Source organism: Syngnathus floridae, chromosome 9, assembly GCF_059516105.1.
Source record: "Syngnathus floridae isolate MCC-2025c chromosome 9, RoL_Sflo_1.0, whole genome shotgun sequence".
Taxonomy (NCBI): Eukaryota; Metazoa; Chordata; class Actinopteri; order Syngnathiformes; family Syngnathidae; genus Syngnathus; species Syngnathus floridae.
The window spans coordinates 9307501-9329096 of record NC_142421.1 but is presented as its reverse complement, the minus strand read 5'-3'; the positions used below and the strand labels follow the sequence as shown (position 1 = coordinate 9329096).

General features: G+C 39.8%; 1 protein-coding gene across 5 annotated transcripts in view; it reads left to right on the top strand.

Annotated features, from left to right (window-relative positions):
* The window catches only part of macrod2 (mono-ADP ribosylhydrolase 2), a 280346-nt gene that overhangs the window by 82698 nt on the left and 176052 nt on the right, over window positions 1–21596 (top strand). For all 5 annotated transcript variants that reach the window (XM_088384939.1, XM_088384940.1, XM_088384938.1 and 2 more), the window contains one exon: window positions 16050–16166. In XM_088384939.1, the coding sequence (XP_088241065.1) occupies window positions 16050–16166 (117 nt within the window). The remainder of the gene's footprint in view (window positions 1–16049; window positions 16167–21596) is intronic.

Sequence of the window (21596 nt, the reverse complement as noted above, 5' to 3'; positions counted from 1 at the left end):
GGCGTGTTTCTAACACAGTAGATTATCTGTTGTACTATTATTGGAAAGGGTTTCTGGGTTTCTTACCCACAAAAGTCAGACATGTCGTGTTTTGCTGTATTTAAATGTCAGAGAAATCTTATTGTACCTTTCACATTTTAAAATAGCACTAGCGCAAGCTATAATTTCCAATAAGTAACAGACGGCATGAAAACCCACTTAGTTAAAATGGGTGAGCTGTTTTAGTTTTATTTAACAATTACTTCAACTTGAAAGTAGCAAAGAATCATAATAATGTTCCCTGGCCAAACAGGCAGAAAAATAAAAACACAGAATTTATCGACATAAAGAACATAACACATACTAAGTACAGAGAAGTTGTCAAGCAAAGAACGAACATTGACAGGTGTGCAAATGATGCAAAAAGTTCTCACGGAAATTCAAGTGACCAGTAGTGCACGAATTCTGATACGGTGAATTTTTTTGCAAATGACGAAGAGAGTACTTCAACATTTTAAAATGTCCAGTAATGTGGAATAGTGATCAACAACAGTTATGCAGGCTGTGTGTCTTCAGCAGTCACATGTAGTGTATTCTCTGCTGAGCCTTTTTCGGGATGTAGTTGATATTGGTCTCCCGGTTCAGGTCATGAAGGATGGCAGTTGGATACCGTGAGGCTGCAGCTGTGGCAAATGATGTTTCCAGTCCGCCATCATTACTATAGTTTTGAGATTGTTCAAGGTTGTTTGCCTGCTCCGGAGCACCAGCAGCTTGACTTCCTCCCCAGACTGACCTGCTGCGTCCTCTCCGTCAGGAAGCTGTAGCTCCACTGGCTGATGGCCAGAGAGAGACTGCATTGGTGGAATTTGGAAGAAAGGAATTCAGGGATGATTATGTTGAAAACAGAGCTTAAGTCCACAAACAAGATCCTGGCGTAATGTCTGTGTGACACCCAGGCAGTTCAAAGAACCACTTTTGCATGTCAACAAAATCCACCTCACTGCTTCAATTCATTCTCATTAGCTTTACTCTCATTCCGAGTTTCAGAACAAACCTTGTGATGTCTTGCAATCTTTTTTATAGTCTGGAGTTTATAAATGCCAAAAGTGTTGACCAGGCAGTTTAAATACAACTAAAACACTATTGCCAGAAAATACAAGATTTTCATACAACACACAAGTCTGCTGATGGCACATATGAATGAGCAGAAGTGACGCATTTATTGGATTTCAAATCAGTCGAGCTTGCCAATAGCAAAATTTATTTTTTGCCCGGAGCAGTTCATTAATGCAATTTTTTCCTCAGGAGAATGATGACTAACAATTTTGTGTTCTAATACCATTTTTGAAACATAATCTTCTACAGTATATTGATTTAATGAAATTGATTATCATAGATTAAGCAATGCTGTCTTTATTAACACACTGCTACAAAGCATTTGGCTAGTGTTTTATCAGACTATATATAGTGGGAAGAACCTACTTACAAAAGATGCCTGGTCTATCTCATTGCTCATTGAGACTGCTTTTGCCTCAAACTTGTGCAGCTTATTAAAATGCACAATTAGCATGTAATTTAGTCACCCATGCACCCAAGCTTTTAAATGAAACTTCACAAAAGCTGTTCCCGTTCAGAACTGGGACAACGCACCCACCCTTTTGAAAATCTAATTAAACTAAACTAGTTTTTATCTGTTCTAAATGACTTTAGAGAACACATTCATTATGCCTGCCCTCCAGTCGTGTCACAAATATATTCCAATATTGCATTTATTTGATAAATAGGTTACATAATGTTGTTGCTCTTCTGTTTTGCTAGACCTGCTGTTGCTGTTTGCTCTAATGCGCTAGGTGTGCCATGGCCAACATCAAACCAACCTGTGCTGTATTTTATAACTTACCTACCAATCCAATAACCCAATTTTCTGTGACCACCACATATGATGAAAGCATCACCAAGTGATCAATGCCACATTCTTCCTACATTTTTCCACTGCCACTCTGCGACTATAGCAACGGGACCAGGATGAATCTAGTATTTAGAGAAAGAATTACCTTTTTAGATTTGATCATCGGCTTTGCTCTATTGCTCAATTTCCTCTCTGCCTAGGTTTGGCAGTTATGATCTGAGAGATATCTGAATGAGAAATGAATTGCTCGCCTCGTACCCGTTTTTAGTCATTACCATTTAAACTGCAAACAGGAGGCCTGGTTTATCATTTTCCTCTTAGATGGAACAGTACATGTACCAGATTTCACATTTAATTTAGTTCATAATTTAAAAATGTAATTGAAACGTTGCTTTTCTGTTTTTCATTTCCGTTTGTGTGGATGTTTATCAACATTTTCCTTTTTTTTCCACAGAGAATAATTCATTAATCTTGATCAATTTAGGTACAGGTGGTAGCCATCTATGTTCAAATTAATGATGCATACTAATAATGTTCTCTCTTGGCAAACAACTACCCTCAACTAAAGGCCATTCCAGTTATTTTTATTTTATGTCTGAACTTGACACAATGAATAGCATATTGATTTTCTCAAAATTGCTTTTTAACAGTAGCTGCGTGTCTCAGAGTGAGAGTAAACAGTAATATGTACGTATTTGCTAACTTTGAAATGATATAAGATGAAATCTTGCTGGTCTGATTACTTGATTTCATCGAGTAACTCAAACGTGTACAGACTATGTAGAGAAGCAAATCTTTTGTTAAAAGAAGGAAATATTGTTCCATAATTAGACATTGTACATAAAATCACATGAATTGCTTGCTCTTTTCCGTGGTTAATAGATAGCCGTGAATTTGATGTCCTTGGTCGAGAACAGGCCAGATCGGGACAAAAACGAGGAGTATCGTATTTTCCGTACTATAAGACGCTCCGGAGTTCAAGTCACATCAGCCATAAAATGCATAATAAAGAAGAAAAAGACATTTATAAGTCGCACTGAAGTATAAGTCGCATTTTTGGGGGAAATGTATTTGATAAAATCCAACACCAAGAACAGACATGTCATCTTCAAAGGCAATTTAAAATAAAAATAGAATAGAGGCAACGACAGGCTGAATAATTGTACGGTATGCTAACGTTACATGACACAAACAATAAACCGAGAACATGCCTGGTTTAACATATTAAGAGTTATTCAGATAACTATAGCATAAATAACATGCTAACAAATTTACCAAACCATCCATGTCACTCCAAATCACTAAATCCAATTAAATCTTCATCTTCATCTAAATCTTCGGTGTCACTTCTAAACAACTCCGCTACCTCCGAAAGTAGAAGATGCGGCGCTTCTTCTTCTACGTCCCTTACGTCATATTCATCGTCAGTTGCAGTTCCAATTATTCCACAGGTTTAAAGCACCCTCTTGCAGTTTAATGTGAAAATAACATGTAAAATGATATAATAATGTGTTAATAATTCCACATGTAAATCGCTCCGGAGAATAAGTCGCAGCCCTAGCCAAACTCTGAAAAATACTGTGATTTATAGTCCGTAAAATACGGTACTCAAAAACAAGGGATGTCTCTTAAACATCGGCTGCTCAAACTACCTCACCGGCCACACGCAGACGATTGATTTGCATCGTCAATTATCTAGACATAGAGTGGACCTGGCTAGGTTTCCAGGCTGTCGCTGTCCTAAAGACAGCATAATCCCTGGCTGCTTTCCCCGTGTGTTGCACTCATTTCATTAATTTTAAAGAGCCAGTTCATATGGCCTTCAGACAATCCGCTTCAAAGCAAGAGAATCAGTCATGGTGCATCAACTAGTAAATAGCCTTTTTACCTGTATTCTTTTTGACTTTTTATTTCAGCAACAATCAATTTGCTGACCTTATATGACTTGTTTGAGAGCTGACTTTGAATGGTGTGTTTTTGTGCAAGATTAGTTCTTAAGGTATGACTGTTAGATATTAAAAAAACTGGTGGTTTTTTGACAGTTCATTTTAATATGCAAAATAGTCTTTTTTAATGTTTTTTTAATCTGTTACGGTCCGTTTTATGTGACATAAAGAAAGTCACAAATTTATATATGCTCACAACATGCTCAAGGGGCCATGTCGAAACCCATCAGACTAAGAATAAATGTAGGTTGCTATTCTTTTAACGTCCATCACCGCTGCAGCACTTCCCCTGTGACATACATAATGTTGACCTAAGAAATTTAAAGTCAAAATGTAAAGAAAATATTCTCATAGGTGACAGTTCACTACATTGTGAGTCCACATATCATCTTGGAAGGTCAGGGGCTTCGAACTGAGTCCCCATAGCTGATATTCAGCTCCACCTGCAATGTGTTCTGATGAGATTTTAGTAGGAAATAATATTAATGGTGAAACGAACATCACTTTTACATTGCCTGCACAAAAGCTAGTATCTTTCTACTGCCTTTGCCTTGATGTTCTTCTTAAATTACACTGACACGCAAAGGTGGGTAAGAAGTCATTGGTTCTTTATTCTGACAGGAATATGAATTGAAACACTTGACACTTTTGTCTCCTGCCCAATTGTTTTGAAAGTATTGTTGCTAGTATTTTTTACTTAATAGCAAATTGTGGTGATGATGTGGTCGCACAGCTTTCTGTTGTAAGCTGCGATAGAAATGCTGTCATGTTGACACAATGTGGATCTTGTGTTCTGCCTCAGAGGCTGCGGTTTGAATTCAGGCTCAGTCCTCAATGTGAATGTGCCCTGCGATGAGCTGACAAAAAAAATCCAGGATGTACCCCTTATTTCTCCTAAAATCAGCTGCGATAGGCCCCCAGTAAACCAGCAATTTATAAAATTATAAAAAAATATATATTCTAAAAAAATAGTCATAATAATTTTTACAAATTGTGTTGTTTTTTTCCCCCACACATTTAATTTTAATGCACATGAAGTCACATTTGCATCCTGATGCTATCTAACATTTCACACATTGATGCTAATATTGCATTCAGTTTTGGGGGGGGAAATATCTTCACAGCAAGCCGCTGTATGGATACCTGGCGGCTACAATATTACAGAGATAGGCCTCTGGAATAAAATGGAGGTATGCTTCATTATTAGACTTTCCATTGTCACTCACAGAGATGAGATATGTAGAAGCCTCATCTTCGACCCTTATACTGTGATACTACGGCAGTCAGTCAAGAATATTGTCATAACGTCTCATATAAATGCCCCAACCTATCACATTTAGTCAGTTTAGTTGTAAATCAAAAACAGACAGAATATTTTAGTTCAAGTCAAACAAACTTTTGTCCTCTTAAAAAATAAGGTACATTTGAAATAGCCGGTAAGTATATTAAAGCTGGTCTTCCCTGGAGAAAAATTGTCTCTGTAATTAAAAGGACCAGCAGGAAATGCCTGGAATCATCTCAGTATAATTATAAAAGCCCCATTTTTATTAATCTGTGGTTCTGCAGCAAGGATTCTCACATAGTGGAACCAAACTATAGCCTTGACTAGAGCACCTAGACCACACCAGCATCCACAAGAAGAGGCAGTGGGTGAAAAACTGAGGATGTGGGGGTTGGCTCGGGTGGGTGAGCCAGGATCTCTGCTTCATGTTGCTGCTAAGGAACATGGTGTCACAACACAGCACACCACGGACATGCTTTTAAGTCAGGTCTTTGAATTATAAGCCAAGCTCTGCTGCTATGCATTGTTAGACCCAGAAGAGAAAATGGCTTCAGTGTCCTGCATTTGTGCTTGCTTCTATGAGCTGTGGCCGTTGGGGCTGATTCTCCTGAGGGGCATTGGAATATGGGTAGGGAGATCAATTAGGTTTATTTATTTTACATTATTCTTAAAGTCCCTGTAAAATGAAAATCAAAATGTCATACAGATTTAACACCCTATTGTTAACTTGCACGCCTACCAAAGTTGGATGAATAAAACTATCGCTAAGAATATGAAATGATTGAGGCTTTATTATCTGTCAACACTCAGGGTCATGTGCTGAAACTGCCTCCTACTCGTCTCCACAATCATTATATAATCATTATATTGAATATTTCGAAACCAACCTCTCAATTCACATTTTGGTGTATTTAGGAAGAAAAAACTGTATTAAAGTACTTAAGTGTTGGTAAGAGTACTAATTTGTTTTTGGTTTTTTTTTACTCAATGATTAATAAAGCAGAGCGTCAGTGCTTTGTTGTGTGCCTGTGTGAAGGTGAGCTCAACTTCTTCGTCTCAGTCCCTGAGCCTTTGATTTGTGTGTCACAGCTGGTCCTGAGGACGGCGTTTCTATGGGCAGCTGTGGACGCTTTATCTCCCATGCGCTGACACGGGCTCATTTAATAGATAGCATACTCGGGGATTTGCCTCCAAAGTTGTCAAGACGCAGTCAGATAAATCACTAGACAGGATTCCAGGCTTGCTATCCTCGACTCTGGCACTTATGGCTTTGTCTACCGACCATGAGACACATGTAAAATGTATTGTCCCATTGAAGTCTCCTTTTTCTTTGGTTCATTTTAAGCACTCACTCAGCCACGTCTTGTAAAAGCACACATTCAACATGCTGATACTACAATATGTACTGTAATCTGAGTCTGTTTTTCTTATGTTTTGATACAATGTGGCTTTATTTTGTTTTGTTTTTTGTTTTTCTGTCTTCCTGAGACAGATCAGTGGCATTTGAATTAATATCAGTAGGGTAAATACATCAGAACATCTTACTTCCATTGTGTTGGTTTATTTTATACTGAGAATGGATTGTCATCTTGAGAAGCAGGGCCATCTCCTTGACAGAAAGGATTTGACTTTGATTGTATTGATTTTGACGCTTAATAGTTTAATCCCAAAGGTTTTAAATTATCTCCACCTAAATAAACAAGACTAAAGATGCATAGTAGTGAGAAAACGATGTTTCAATAGTGTTTGGGTAAATTAATAAATGCCAAGAAAATTTAAGTCGGTGTTTATTACTAAATGTGTGTATGTTGTCTCAAGACTGGAAGAAGTTGGTCATTGACCTCACACTGTTATTGCAGTATTAAAGCATTTGACGACAGGTGACTTATTAATTTATCAATTCAGAGTAGACACCCATCTGACCCATTGCACAGTACAAAACAAATTGTTTTTGTTTTGTCATTGCTGTTCCGAGAAGTAAAAGGACATTAAGGGAAACTTGCAGTAGAGACATTTATAGAACAAATGTTGATTCTAAACCCAGGAATTTAACATAAATTTTCCGCTGCAGCCTTTTTGAGAAATTGTTTTTCACTGTAACTTATAAATGTTGACAGCCAGAGGCCTTTCAAACTTGCACAGTTCACCAAGAACTCAAATTAATATTACCACTTCCACTCAGTCATCAGTTGGGGGACTTATACAATGTCTAAAGTGTTAAAATATCAGATATTATGTGTGTTAATATGTAGATTTGGTGTGTTGCTGCAAACACTTGGGCTTGTCCAGAATGTTGATAATTAAATTAAAGCAACTACTGTAAATCTGGCAAATCATACCAATAATGTCACAAAACCTGCTACATTCTAAAGTAGTTGGATTTTTATGGTACGACTTTTTTTTGTAAAACAAGAGCCAAAGAGCCCAAGGTTTTTTTTATTTTTAAATGAATGAATTCTCTCTTGAAATAATTTTTTTTATCTATTTTCAAATGTTGTATTTGAACCGAGTCTCCTGTCGAACTTTGTCAAGTCACAAATCATAAAACCACTCGTTGACTCGAGTCAATTCAAGTCCTTGTCAAAACGACGAGGGGACTCTAGTCATCTCTGGTATATACGTACGCATTATACAAGGCTGTGGGCCTGTTAATGAAAAATTGCCTTGCAAATGCTAGCCCAAGGAACCATGCATAATAGCAACAGCTGTTCATGCATTTTAATCAAAAGCAGTGGTCTTTCATGGAACTGCTTCATTTCTCTTCATTTCTGCAATTACGAACTGCCCACCAAGCTTTTGGCCCCGAGTTCCAAGCATGTGAGAAATCAACCATGCTTGCTTTCTTTTCTCAACTGCCTTCAAGCTTGCTGTTAAGTTGGCTCAATAATTACATACATTTGTCTCATCCTGTCTGCTGTAGCTTCCTAGTGCAAAGTTTTACTATGCTTCAAACAAAGTGTTCTTGTCCAACTTTCACCTACATCCAGGCTGAAACCATCTTTTAAAATCAAGTAGCAAACTCGCTTGGGTCACTCAAAAGTGAACTTTGTCCAGGGAAGTAACTCATGATTAATTTAGCCAGGATCCACGCTGGGGGTTATGTTTTCCAGCCATGTTTCTTCAGCATTTGTGTGTCCCTTATTAGCCCAGATTGCCAGACAGTGTATTTTCTTCACGAGGTGACATTTAATTATGGGTGCATGAAATTGTGTTCTATTAATTGAAAATAGTCAGCCGTGGTCAGTCAGCCTTATGTTTTGTAATGGGCAAATATGAAACTGACTAGAGCTTACTGTGATTTAATGAAAGCCTTATCACACCAGGATTTAGACACATTCAGATCACAAATTCAGTACTACAGTTATTTTTTAAAATCTCTTTTTAAATGCAATTACAAACATTTTGGTTGGGCAAAATGTCACGCTTAATGTTGCTTAATATTAGTTCAAATGAAAACTGATGCTTGAAAATGTGATTGCTTAAATTGTGGAGGAGTGATTTCTTACGACGGTAAACTCTCTTAAGATGGAGCAACCATTTGGCCACTCTTGTATAAATTATCTGAAAAGGACACTTGAATAAAGCTACTCTATACATCCTATATACTCAGTATTTCTTAACAGAAAGTAACTTCTGTCATAGGGACGGTTTGCCGAACTACTAGAATAATACAAGGAAAAAGACAACTCTAGAAATACTGCACAAAATCATCAAAGTCTCAAACCTGTTAAAACAATAGATTTTGTTTCAAAATGTAGAAACAAACTCACTGATTGGATTTGGAAAAAAAACTGTCCATCCTATTGAAACACTGTTTTTCAGTTCCAAAAGTAGTGAAGCAGGGGTGCCGAAAGTAATCTAACCTAGAAGACTGGGTGATAATAGCTACATTGGCAGTGTGTTTGTTGGTAATAAGAGATTGGATGAGAAGTTAAGGGAAAAAATGAGTGTGATATTGAAGGAAGGTGAGAACACTGTAACAGAGGAGGTATGTGTTTATTTGTGATTATTAGAGCACCTTGCACCCTGAAATGGACACAAAATGTAGAGTACCGTATTTGCCGGTGTATTGGTCGACCTTTTTCGATCCAAAATCGACCGAAAAAAATCGACCTCGACTTATACACCGAGTCATAAAATTTAACTTCGTATTCATCGCTTCAAATGTGATGGTAACCAAGGCCGTTTCTCATGCATCTCATTGTGCGTTGCACTTAGAAAATTTGAACCGGGCGGCGTGCGCGAGTGCGCGGCCCGCTGGAAGTCGAATGAGGCGCCGCCACCACCTCCGCGGTGCTTATAAACAGCCGATCCGCTCGGCGGGGGCTATTTTCGGCCACTTGGCTCGTGCGCACGGCCTCCCGGATGTGCCGGGCGGGTGCGCGAGCTCGCCGGCCGCTGGAAGTCGAATGAGACGCCGCGACCACCTCTGCGGTGCTTATAAACAGCCGATCCGCTCGGCGGGGGCTATTTTCGGCCACTTGGCTCGTGCGCACGGCCTCCCGGATGTGCCGGGCGGGCGCGCGAGCTCGCCGGCCACTGGAAGTCGAATGAGGCGCCGCCACCACCTCCGCGGTGCTTATAAACAGCCGATCCGCTCGGCGGGGGCTATTTTCGGCCACTTGGCTCGTGCGCACGGCCTCCCGGATGTGCCGGGCGGGTGCGCGAGCTCGCCGGCCGCTGGAAGTCGAATGAGGCGCCGCCACCACCTCCGCGGTGCTTATAAACAGCCGATCCGCTCGGCGGGGGCTATTTTCGGCCACTTGGCTCGTGCGCACGGCCTCCCGGATGTGCCGGGCGGGTGCGCGAGCTCGCCGGCCGCTGGAAGTCGAATGAGACGCCGCGACCACCTCCGCGGTGCTTATAAACAGCCGATCCGCTCGGCGGGGGCTATTTTCGGCCACTTGGCTCGTGCGCACGGCCTCCCGGATGTGCCGGGCGGGTGCGCGAGCTCGCCGGCCGCTGGAAGTCCAATGAGGCGCCGCGATCTCCTCCGCGGTGCTTATAAAGTGCCGATCCGCTCGGCTTGGAGCTATTTCCGGCCTCCCGTTGGTGCCGGGTGGCGTGCGCGAGCTCGCCGGCCGCGATCTCCTCCGCGGTGCTTATAAACAGCCGCATGCGCACGGCCTCCCGGAATTTGAACACATTTCGTCAATAAATTTCGCATATTGAATTTTGAAGTTTAATATAATGCAACAATTGAGCTCGACTTATACAAAGGATATATCATAAAATCGTAAATTTCCGTCGAATTTTAGGGGGTCGACTTATACACCGAGTCGACCTGTACACCGGCAAATACGGTAATAGAAGACAGACATGGATTTCCATCAGGCAGCTGTGATCATAGTCTGAGATAAGGTGAAAATTGGTTGTATTCTGAGAATCAGTCACATTTTGAGCTTTAATACTGTTAACAATGATTTTAATCAGCACTTTTATGATCATGCGTATTGATCATTTCATCCTTAATGTGGCGCTGCTCAGTTAAATTCAGAAAAAAAGGAAATACAGCCATTTAACTTGTATCCCTTTTCTATCGCTTATCTTGCCAAGGGTCACGGCCAGGTGAGCTGGAAGCCATCTGAGCTCACTAGTCACCAGTCAGTCACAGAGTACATATACTAGATACACCATGTGAAACCATACAAACACATGTATTTGGTAAATCACAGACAAAACTTAGGTTTGAATGTGATGAGATGTTTTTGTTTTTCTTGTATTCAAGGTAAAAGAATTATGAACTGTTCTACCATTCAAAGAACAAACCCATTAGGCTTTGGCTAGAAAGAAAGAAAAAAAACAACACAAAAAAAACATACAACAAACAAAGTAAATGTTGTGTTCGTGACTGACATGGTGAAAGAAGTCTGAAAGCTATTAAATCCCCCCCAGACCACTCACCCAGTGCGTGTGCGTGCGTGTGTGTGTGTGTGTCTGTGTGTGTGTGTCTGTGTGTTTGTCTGTGTGTGTGTGTGTGTGTGTGTCTGTGTGTGTGTGTGTGTGTGTGTGTGTGTGTGTGTGTGTGTGTGTGTGTGTGTGTGTGTGTGTGTGTTATTCAAATACAGAATCTCTTGAAGACAACAGTTAATATGGGCATAACCAGTAATTGTCTGTCCACACATTTATTATTATTTATAGTAAATGCATCTTCCTTAGTGTAAATTACATTTTCTTTCTAAATGTGTGTCTATAGTTCTGTCTCTTTATGGGCTTTGTGTAGGAGTTTTAAAATACTGCAGTCAACTGTATCTTTTAATACCATACACATATATTTAAAATGTTATTAAATATTTTATAGTTCAATTTGATAGCAGGATAGCCTTCATGCAGCTGAGTCAAATACAGTGCAGTAAAACTTGCAGCAAAGCAACATGTTTTTTTTTTTTTTTTTCTTTTTTTTTTAGAAGTTGTGCTGACAGTCTGAACGGCTCCGTTGCCTCTTTCAAACAACAAGACAGACCAGTTAAAAAAAATAACATTTTAAAAGTAAGGACTTTGACGATTGTCACAAAAAGTGCAGCACCGTTGGGGTTCGGCACCAAGTTGTCCACAGCTGTCAGACGCCACGCTTCCAAAAACAGTGTCACTTGAGCTCAAGTACCAAACTGATCTTTGTTTTACGACTCTGGGAACAGCACGAACAGTCTAGAGTTCTTGTCAACTGTCAGGGCTTGTTGGCATCATCCACATTTTACCATTGTTCCAGAAGTTTTTAGAAACTCGCACAGTTTTGTGATTAAATATGAATGCACTTAGAGAATAAATGTTTTGGAACTGCCTAGAAAGCCATCAAGATGTCATATTCATGATGCCGTATTCACTTGATTCAATTGGTATCACATAGAATCTATTTAGGATCATTGTTGTAATAGGAGAAAGATTTTGTTTTGCTGAAGCTGTGATATGTCTGCTTTATTTTCATCCATGTAAACCTTAGCTATTCATTGGCTATTTACAGAGTAACATCTGTGACTATCTATCTGGTTTACCATTTTTCAAATCCCAGGTATTATGGGTTGAGCAGAGATTACTATCCCATTGCACAGAATGTGGTTACAGCAAGGGGCGAGCTCTAGCTCTGTTTGTAGCTGAAATTGCTACGATTAGGATTCACGATCCAATATCACAAGGGAGTGACGGCAATGGCTTGAACATATTCCACCTGACATTTATCGCTGATTGGCACTTGGTTACAACTAATCCATGTCATTTTCTCCGTCAGTAAAATTAGTTGAGAATAAAATGGTGTTGTAAATTACAGAGGTGGAATTGAGCCGGGGCTTTGATCGGTGTTCAGCACTGAAAAGTGCTGAGAAGTGATGGGACATAAGCTGTTGCTATGGTTACTACAAAAAAAAAAAATCGGTGAACAAAACTATAGAGTACCATGCGGGTGCTTCTCTCCTTACGTTGTGTTATCTTAGCCCCCGATAATAATACTCACACACCATTAGCTTGTATTTTAAAGTTGGTAGTTATCACAGAATTGATTATTTTGTGAAGCATGATTTGTGGATCATGAAAGCAACTCAAATGCCTTACCCGCCCAGAATTCATAAACACTTTATGCAGTTAGTCACTGTGTAATTAGAAGCTGTGCATCTGTCCACTTTGTCCTCTCACTTTATCACAATTGGCTTTGCATTGTTATAGCTGGACTTCTTTCATCTTTGCGGAGAAGAAAAAATAATGAATACAATTCTGATTATTATTGAAAATGCATCCCTTTATTTGTCTGTGGCCTGTTTTTCTTTCTTAATCCCTTTTTTTTGTTGGGGGGGGGGCAGTTTTCAGTCTTGTGAAAGTGCATTACTAAAATGTTTTATTCTCCTAACCTGCAGCGATGAGACCTTTCTGTGGGTCGGCAGGTGACGGCAACAAAGACAATGCCGCCGAGTTGGTTGTCTTTATATGAATGCTACTCGATTCCCCTTACTTTGATTATTTGCTGATATTCAGGCTTCTGTACATTCTGCTTGGTAGAATCTAGCTCAAGCATACCCGATGCCATCCCCCACCCACCCCATGCTGCCTCTTCTGGCTCCAGTCCTGATCCTAACCCTCAGAGGCGCGGGAAATAATTAGGAGAGAAAAACTGCAGCTGACACTATTTCTGAAAGCAGGGTATTATAATGAGAGCAGAGCAGGTATTCATTGTGTCTGATGGAGCGATTGAAAGCCACTTGGTTTTCAGGCTGCCTGGGAGAAGCCTTGCGGAGCTTTGCTGGTCCCTTAATGCACATGGGAGCTGAGCTTTGGGAGGTTGAGCCAGAGGTGTCTCAGACAATGGCAGGAGCCAAGGTTATAGCTGAGTAACCCATTCAAAGTGCTCTAAAGTGACGCAGCCTTCTCCGCTTTTGTCTCTGCCAATGTGGCTGTCTCTCTCTCGCTCGCTCTCTTAGTCTCTGTTGTTGAACTCATTATTAAATGTGAGGGATGCCGACGAGCCACTGATCAAAGTTGAGCTTCATTAAACCGTGTGGACTGAGTAATTGTTCCCTTATCAAGACAGGAAAAGCAGTTATATATATATATAGATAGATAGATAGAGAGAGAGAGATAGAGAGAGAGAGAGCGAGAGAGTGAGAGCGAGACACACACACACACACACACACACACACACACATATGAAATGTGCATTAATTTATGTAATTTTCTCGCGTGAGTTTAGGTCACATAACTTGCTCCAGGGTGTGGAGCATGGGCCAAATCTTTCCAGATTTGAAAGTTCAGATTATATAAATAAAATAGACACCCTAATGTTACTTCACACAAATTTTATTTTATATCTTAGCGGCCACACTTGAGAGAAATAAGATGAAATAAGTTGGTATCATCCTCTTTTCCAAAGTGAAATATCGTTCTTTCATAATGAGATTCCGCGGCTGCACTTTTAATGTGTCAGGCATACACAATTTATGAATCCGCTGTGATAGCGATGAAATTCATCTTAAATTAGGATTTAGATTGACATCCAAACTGCCACATCTTTTGGTTAATTAAAAAAAATCATGTCAATGCCCAACCACCTCACGTAATGTGATTTTTATTTTTTCAATCAAAAGCTGTCTTTCTCTGTGCGCTCCCCATCCAGCCCCCATATCTTATTTGCGTCACTCAGACCTGTACCCATATGGTACACGATGCATCTGTTGAACTGCACTCATTCCTGTAAACAGGCAAATTAAATCCATTCTCCAGCTATGCCAATCATTTCACCATCTTTTATTGTATTTATGGACACTAAGGACACATTCCCAGACTCATTAGAAGTACGCAATGCATCAGGGAGGGAAGGAGGAAGGGAGGAGAGCTCTGAGATGGAAATTGAAGCCATCACTTGGAATCATTTTCTCCAGCCACTGAGATGAAGCGCACCTCCTCATGTTGTTGCTTGCTGGGCTCCCAAGGTACTTGTAGGCTAGAGATCAGAATTGCTTGCTAGTCATGAGAAATGTCTTGGGAGCAGAGACTCCTACGTGAATGCCACACTGGAAATATGTATTATTACCTTTCCCTAACCCAACTTGCTTTTCTTAAATAGGAAAAAAAATGACCTCAGCAGGATTGTATATTTGCAAATGTCAAATGCATTTGTGTTGAATTAATTTTTTTGAATCTATACAAAGCTAGATAGTATTTTGTATGGGAGCTCTTTATGCATTGTGACAGCCTCTTTTTTTAGTGTTATTCCTAATATACATGTATATTTCATTGTTATGCAAATAACTAGTAACTGTGGAAAATTTTTGGCGGACAAACTCTCGATTCCAATCTTGTAGCCGACGCTACAGCTGCTCTGTACTGTGTTAAGTAGCTCCCACTGTCACCAGAGCAATCCTTCTCCATATCCACATCCCTGTCAGATGCGTGTTACTTTTTCAAGAAGCCATAAGGCCCCGTCTCTGTCAACCGGCTTTCCCTCACTCCATTAAAGATGATTGATAGACCCTGAAAACCTTATGCCCAGCTGTTGACTCATCCTTGACAAACTGAAAAGAACTCAGATAAAGGACCTCCCATCACCAAATATATTTTGTCTTCATAATGTTCACTTGTTACGTCGTATAATAGTCTATCCCAATTCCAAGGTGGTTTGGGGTCTCATTGGTGATTGCAATGTGTTAGTTGTTTCAGTTCTCTTTTTTTAAACTCTAACCTTTGATAGATAAGGGCAGTCCTCTGCTTGGGTCAAATGGAAACAAACAGAGAAAAGACACATTTGTTTGTCCATCTGTCATTGTTCTTCCTCTTGGCTTTGTTATCCTCTAATGGCTTGTGAGGATTTCTGCAGGACAACTTGAGACGTATTTTATGATGTTTCAGTGTGATTGATAACATGCTCTTGGAGGGATGTCAGGCTTTCAGAGTAGGATAATGTGGATTTCTATCTCTCTGCCTTCTTCTGTAAGATGCACCATCAATCAGCAGCAATCGTGGCCTTAACCCGGTAAAATTAAAACCTTGCGGGGGGGGCCTTCGTTTTCCGCGGAATCAGGACACACATCAAAAGGGAGCGCGACAGAATCAGAACGCTGATCCACATCGCACCAGGCTCACTGCGACAGAGAAGAGGATAGATATAAGATTCCCAGCATGAGGCAGAAAATATAGTTAATGATCTGATTGTAGATGGCTGTTGACAGGGGAGAGGGATTACAGGAAGAACAGTCTCATTTTCACTGTGTACAGAGACGTTATTAGATCCTAGCCCAGCTAATTTAATTCCTAGCCCTGTCAATATTTACCAGCAACAAGGGCACTGCACTCTGGCAGACTCTCTAGTCTTTGAGAATGCCGTGTTATGGACATAATTTGACATCGAGATGAAAAGATCAAAATTCCCCCAGTGTCTGCAAAGCTTTGGTCTTATCATAGGTATGTTTTGATGCATGTCTCAAGTCTGTCTCTGTATGTCTGTGTTTTTCAGTGGATGGCTGCATACACAGAGCGGCAGGTTCCTGTCTCTTTGATGAGTGTCAAACGCTAAATGGCTGTGGAACCGGCAAAGCCAAGATCACCTGCGGCTATGATCTCCCTGCAAGATGTGAGTACCAGTAATTAATGCATTCCTTTTGCTCAGTGTGTGCTTGCGTGCTTGTGTGCGCTTTTGCTTTCAAGACCTGATGCTGCTTTATTCTATTTTCACGCACAGATGTAGTGTAATGCAGCATAATTGTACACTCACAGGTCACAAGCTGCACAATGAAATGAGAAAAAAAACACATAAAATGCCTTTGTGGAAGCAAAATACATATACAAATATATAACTGAAGTCCAAGAAAACACTCATTCGGTCATAGTCGCGTACGGAACTTGTCAAGGTACCACATTATTATATGATACATTCAATGTCATATTGGAATGAAAGTTGACTTTTTTATGTGTAGCAAGAGGTATGTGTGACATTTTTGTAATTTCATTTACTATACCCCCATTGGTTTTGGATGATTTTATTATTATCTATTTTAAAGTTCTCAAATTCTCAAAATTAATTTATGTAACCAAAATAATAAAAAAAAACCTCACAACATTGTTAAGTTGAACCTAATGAAGTGTCTGGTAAGTGTATATTGTTTCTTGACGTTAGTTTTGTGTATTAGGTTGAGTAAAGAGGACTTTGGGAGAAGGCTTTAGGAGATGAAACAAATACAGACACACTAGCTGTACTCACACCTGCACATGAATAACACAGTGCGGAGTAAAAAATGAGAACAAACTTTTAATTAGAATGCATTACTTTTCAAAAGTCATCCATTTACATCAGGGTTTGTTTTGCCCAAAAATAATTATGATTGGTACTTGTATGGCTGAATGAGAGCATCATCTGTATACAGACAGGCCTTTTGTTGCTTCATTTGATTAATTCTTTTTTCAATCATCATTTATTCATTTATCGGACCACACAACTTTCACTGATGTAATTTACCAATGATGAGAAACTTAGTTGGGATCATTAGTTTTCTAGCTCTACCTGAGATTTATTATGTTGTGTACCCTTGAGTTTTTTGCAACTTTCAGATACGAGTTTATTTTCTAATTGTTGAGGACGAGTGTCTTTTAAAAGGGGAAACGTGAGTAAGTGATGTCACACTCCTGGTCCTAACCTAACCCTGAAAGAGTTCCATGAGACAGCCGAGGACACGGCGGCCCAGATGAAATTAAGATGTGTTGTAAAGAATAACAAAGCAACGGAGGAGATAAACTGTGAGTTTGTCATTTTGGGGCAGTCGGACTAAAAACAGGGTACACCCATGACAGTTTAACAAGCTGCAGGGAGCAATCACACTACCACTGGGTATTCTTATTGTTATTATCTATGGGTGAAACACATCATCTGTGCTGATAAGTTATTATGGATTTGAGCAGTTGTTCACATGGAACACTCAGTCCAATTTTGAACCTAATTGGAAATCGTTTTAAAATGTCTGTCTTACCCGGAGTTGTTGAAATGTTTGTATCTCCACTAATCTGAGTCATCATCCCATAATCTTTCTTGTTTCTCTTCTTAGAAATTAGCTTCTCATTTTGAGAATGGCATTTGCCCGCTCGCAAATCACGTTGTTTTGATGAATTTTCTATGCTGTCATATTTATCCCGCCTACGCACACACATTAATAAATTACAAAGCACGCAACAGAGTTTTTTGTTTTTGGTATCTTCATTTATTTAATGTGTTTTATCATTTTGTAGAAGAGGTCAATGGCTTCTGTCAATATCAAACTTTTCATTTTTGTTGCTAATAACCATTTAGGTAACACAAAATCCATGGAAAGTAAATATTTGTACAACCAAAATAAGCACTCTAACAAACATCTGCCACCCATTTTCCACAGTTGTCCGGCCATTTTAATTTTTAAGAATACCACTTGAAAAGGTAAACAATTTTAGGTTCAAGTAAATTAAATCCTCTTTTCACCACCCAAGCATTTTCAAACTGGAACTCTGATTCTCAGTTTTGCAGTTTCTCTGTAACAATACTGGGTACATCTCCAATGGTTGCATCCTTATTTGGGGAATCCCTCTGTAGTAGTTTGCCCAATGTCAGTCCTCAATGCCATTATCGTGGAGTAAATTGTCCAACCCGTGCTGTTTAATCAAATGTGGCTCGGCTTTATATTGTGCTTCCACTTGAATGAAAACATCAAATGGAAATCACTTCATCAAGATCTCAGCCACTTCACTTGATGCTGATTTATTTATTTTTTTTAATGAGAAATTGAGTGTGCATATGACTGTCTGTGATGAGTATAACCACTTAGTGCCCACAGGGAGAAGAGCGCTGAAACCACAGTTGTCCTTAGTCAGAGATGTGATGGTCTGAGGAAATGAAAAATGGCCGTCGTCATCACCCCATCTCAAACTTCCTCTCAAGACAAGAAAATTGGTCCCCCTTACATCCCACTAAGCAGTTTAGGCTGTGAAGCCCACTGGCAAATGAGCCTTCCCTTTAGGAGGGCCGGGTACATGTGGGACTTATTATTCTGGGACTGGCCAGGGATTATTAATCAATGACAGTAATTACGCACCTACCATAGCGGAAAGACACCCAAAAAGCTATCAAATTGACAAGAAAATTGCCCATTTACCCTAATTTTAGACAAGTTACTCATCTGTCCATAGACTGGATTAAATGAAAATGCAATGTCAAGTATTGCCATATTTATGGTTCTACGAATGAAAAATGGTTTGCTATTTTGTTCTATTTAAACACTTTAGTTAACTACAAAATGTGTTTGTCCATTTTATTATTAGAACTATTTGAAAGAATTAAAGATATATCTATTTTCAACATAAACCACACCTCACGTTGGTTTCAGATCAATGTATGACTTAATAATAACTATAGATTTTTTCAAACATAATTATGATTGCCGTGTCATTTGGAACAAGCCCTTATAAATGTAGGTTACATAATAATCTGCATCATTGTGCTTGTTGCTTTGATGGTGATGAAACAACCCTCAGAATTGTTCTGTTAATTGTCCTTGTCCACTCCAAAGATGTTTCGTAAAGACCTTGAGGGCTCATCTTCACTTGGACTTATTCTTTAGATTTCTCTTGTATGCTTGAAAATTGAATACCCCAAAGGAACTTTGAAGAAAATACTGTATTTGTTGTTGTTACACTCCCATCCCATGTAAAATATTTTACCCGGTTCTGTTCAACCCCCAAAGGAGTTTTAGACTGACACTTCAAAATGCTTGTGCTGTTTATTGTTTTGCTTCTCCTTTTCTCTCATCCCATTGAGCTCTCTCTGTGTGTATGCTTTAAATAATGGATTCTCTTTGGATACAAGGCGGGGAGATTCTATTCTGTTGTGGTTCTCTTTATTCTACTCTTTGGTAATTAATAGTCCTTAAGATTGTCTCTTCAGTCGTGCGTGCATTTTGAGAAATTGTCTTGTACATTTTAATCATCTTTACAGTGTTCTCAGTGGGTATTCACCAGTCCTGAATGCTGTCAGAGATAGATTTCTCTCCTTCAACTCCTTGGTTTTAAAGTTTGGATTTTCAGTCTTCGTTGTGTGTTGTTGTCTCCCCCCTCCCCCCGCCACTCACTTGTATAGTGTGGCTGTACAACCTAGTACCCACACAGTAGTGAATCCTTTGATTAGTCATCGGGCGCCATGCGACGCGCTCGTCCAGCTCTGTCCCCACTGTGACCCGCCACGTCTTCACATTCCTCCAGTACTTTTCAGACTTCCGCGCAACAACAAGCAGCATTCCACTCCGCAATTTATTCATATTTTATATGCTGCCGCACAAGCCTGCTTGTGTCGTGCATTCATTGATGTCATAAGCATTCCATGCTTCGATTTCATCCAAGTAGGACTCATCAATAGTTTTATTTAGCTACCATATGTGCACATAATTTTGTTGGAATTAGTAACCTCATGTCACTAACAGACAAATATAAAGAGGAAGTCAACTATGTTCTATGTGCAGTCCCACTAGTCTGGACAGTTTTCCTGTTTTCTGGGGCCGTGATTGGTTGTAACTCCAGACCTGTGCTTCTGTCATATCATTTTTGGTTGATAGCAAGTGTCCCGCCCCCTTAGATGGAGAAAAATGGGTGGATTTTGCTGCGTAATTCATTTTACACAAGCACAATATTAATCTGTAAATCATGTTTGGACTGCATAGAACATATCGTAGAGAACAGTACGATGGATGGACGGAGGGACGGACGGACGGAGGGACGGACGGACGGACGGATGGATGGATTTAGATGCTGTGCCCTTTAAAATCACTGGCGAGGAGTACAGATATCAGTTTTCAATTACTGCAGTTTATGTACTCAACGAATCAACTCTTTCAAGCACGATACGCCCCATCCCTTGTATTAATCAGCATAATAAGAAATTGAGTGAGCATCGGGTCCCTAAGTAAGCAACTTAGTTGAAAGGGTGGTGGTTATTGCAGAAAACTTTTTTCTTCCTACTCTGAATAATCTGTGCTTGTGTGATCCATTGCAACATTTAGGAATGCAGACGAAACTCCTTTGGGAGAGGTACCTTGGCTCAATTCGCAGCTTCTTTATCGCATGTTCCCTTTCAGCACAAACTGGAGCTCTGGTGTTTACTGTAAGTGCACCTGTGCTAATAATCATCCACCGCTGATAAGTTTTGCTCCCTGATAGTGTGAGTAATGTTTTCCGGGCCTTATTTACTCCGGAAAAGCAGCCTGTCTGAACCATCCATCCACTCGGCAAACACAGACAGCCAAGGCAAACTTTTTCACCATTAATGAAAGCATAGTCTGCTTCATCATACACTTACACAACAACAAAGGCTGCTATGTTTAAAATGTTACTACTTTGATTTCATTCTGACCTTAATGTTCAAGCGCAATCCAGTATAATTTCCACTATAGATACTTTTCCATCAGAAAGTTATAATTTTTCATCAATTTTGACAAACATACTTATTTCGTCTTGCTTCAGTGCCATAAAAAGACGGGTAGACCTAATGGTCTTTTTTGATGCAAAGATCTCAACTAATTATGAAAGGTAAAACATGGGTAATGATCTTAAAGCAATATTTAATGAGCACTATTAACCACAAATGAAATGATCACGATAACGGAATTGACTGTTTCACAACACATTTTAAGACACAACACATTGCAGTTCATTTTAGCATCATGGCAGGCTCAAAAATGCGTATCGTTTGTTTAAATCAACCACGGTGGCCGTGAGAGTAAAAACACACACAGAGCAAACGCACGTTACTGCTCAGTTTCAGCACTCGCGTCATAAATGTCCCTTCATGTGCGTGCCACCTAACCTCCAGCTCTGACTTATAGTCTTGTGCATTTCTCGAATTTATCTGTCACTGATCAAGTATTAAGAAATGCATGTCGGTAGGTGCAAATAGAAGGTGAGGTGTCACCATGATATTACATATCAGCAGCTTACTTTTTTATTTAAAGAGAATATAAAATGAAGACATAAAATCCCCTAGCCCCCCGAAATC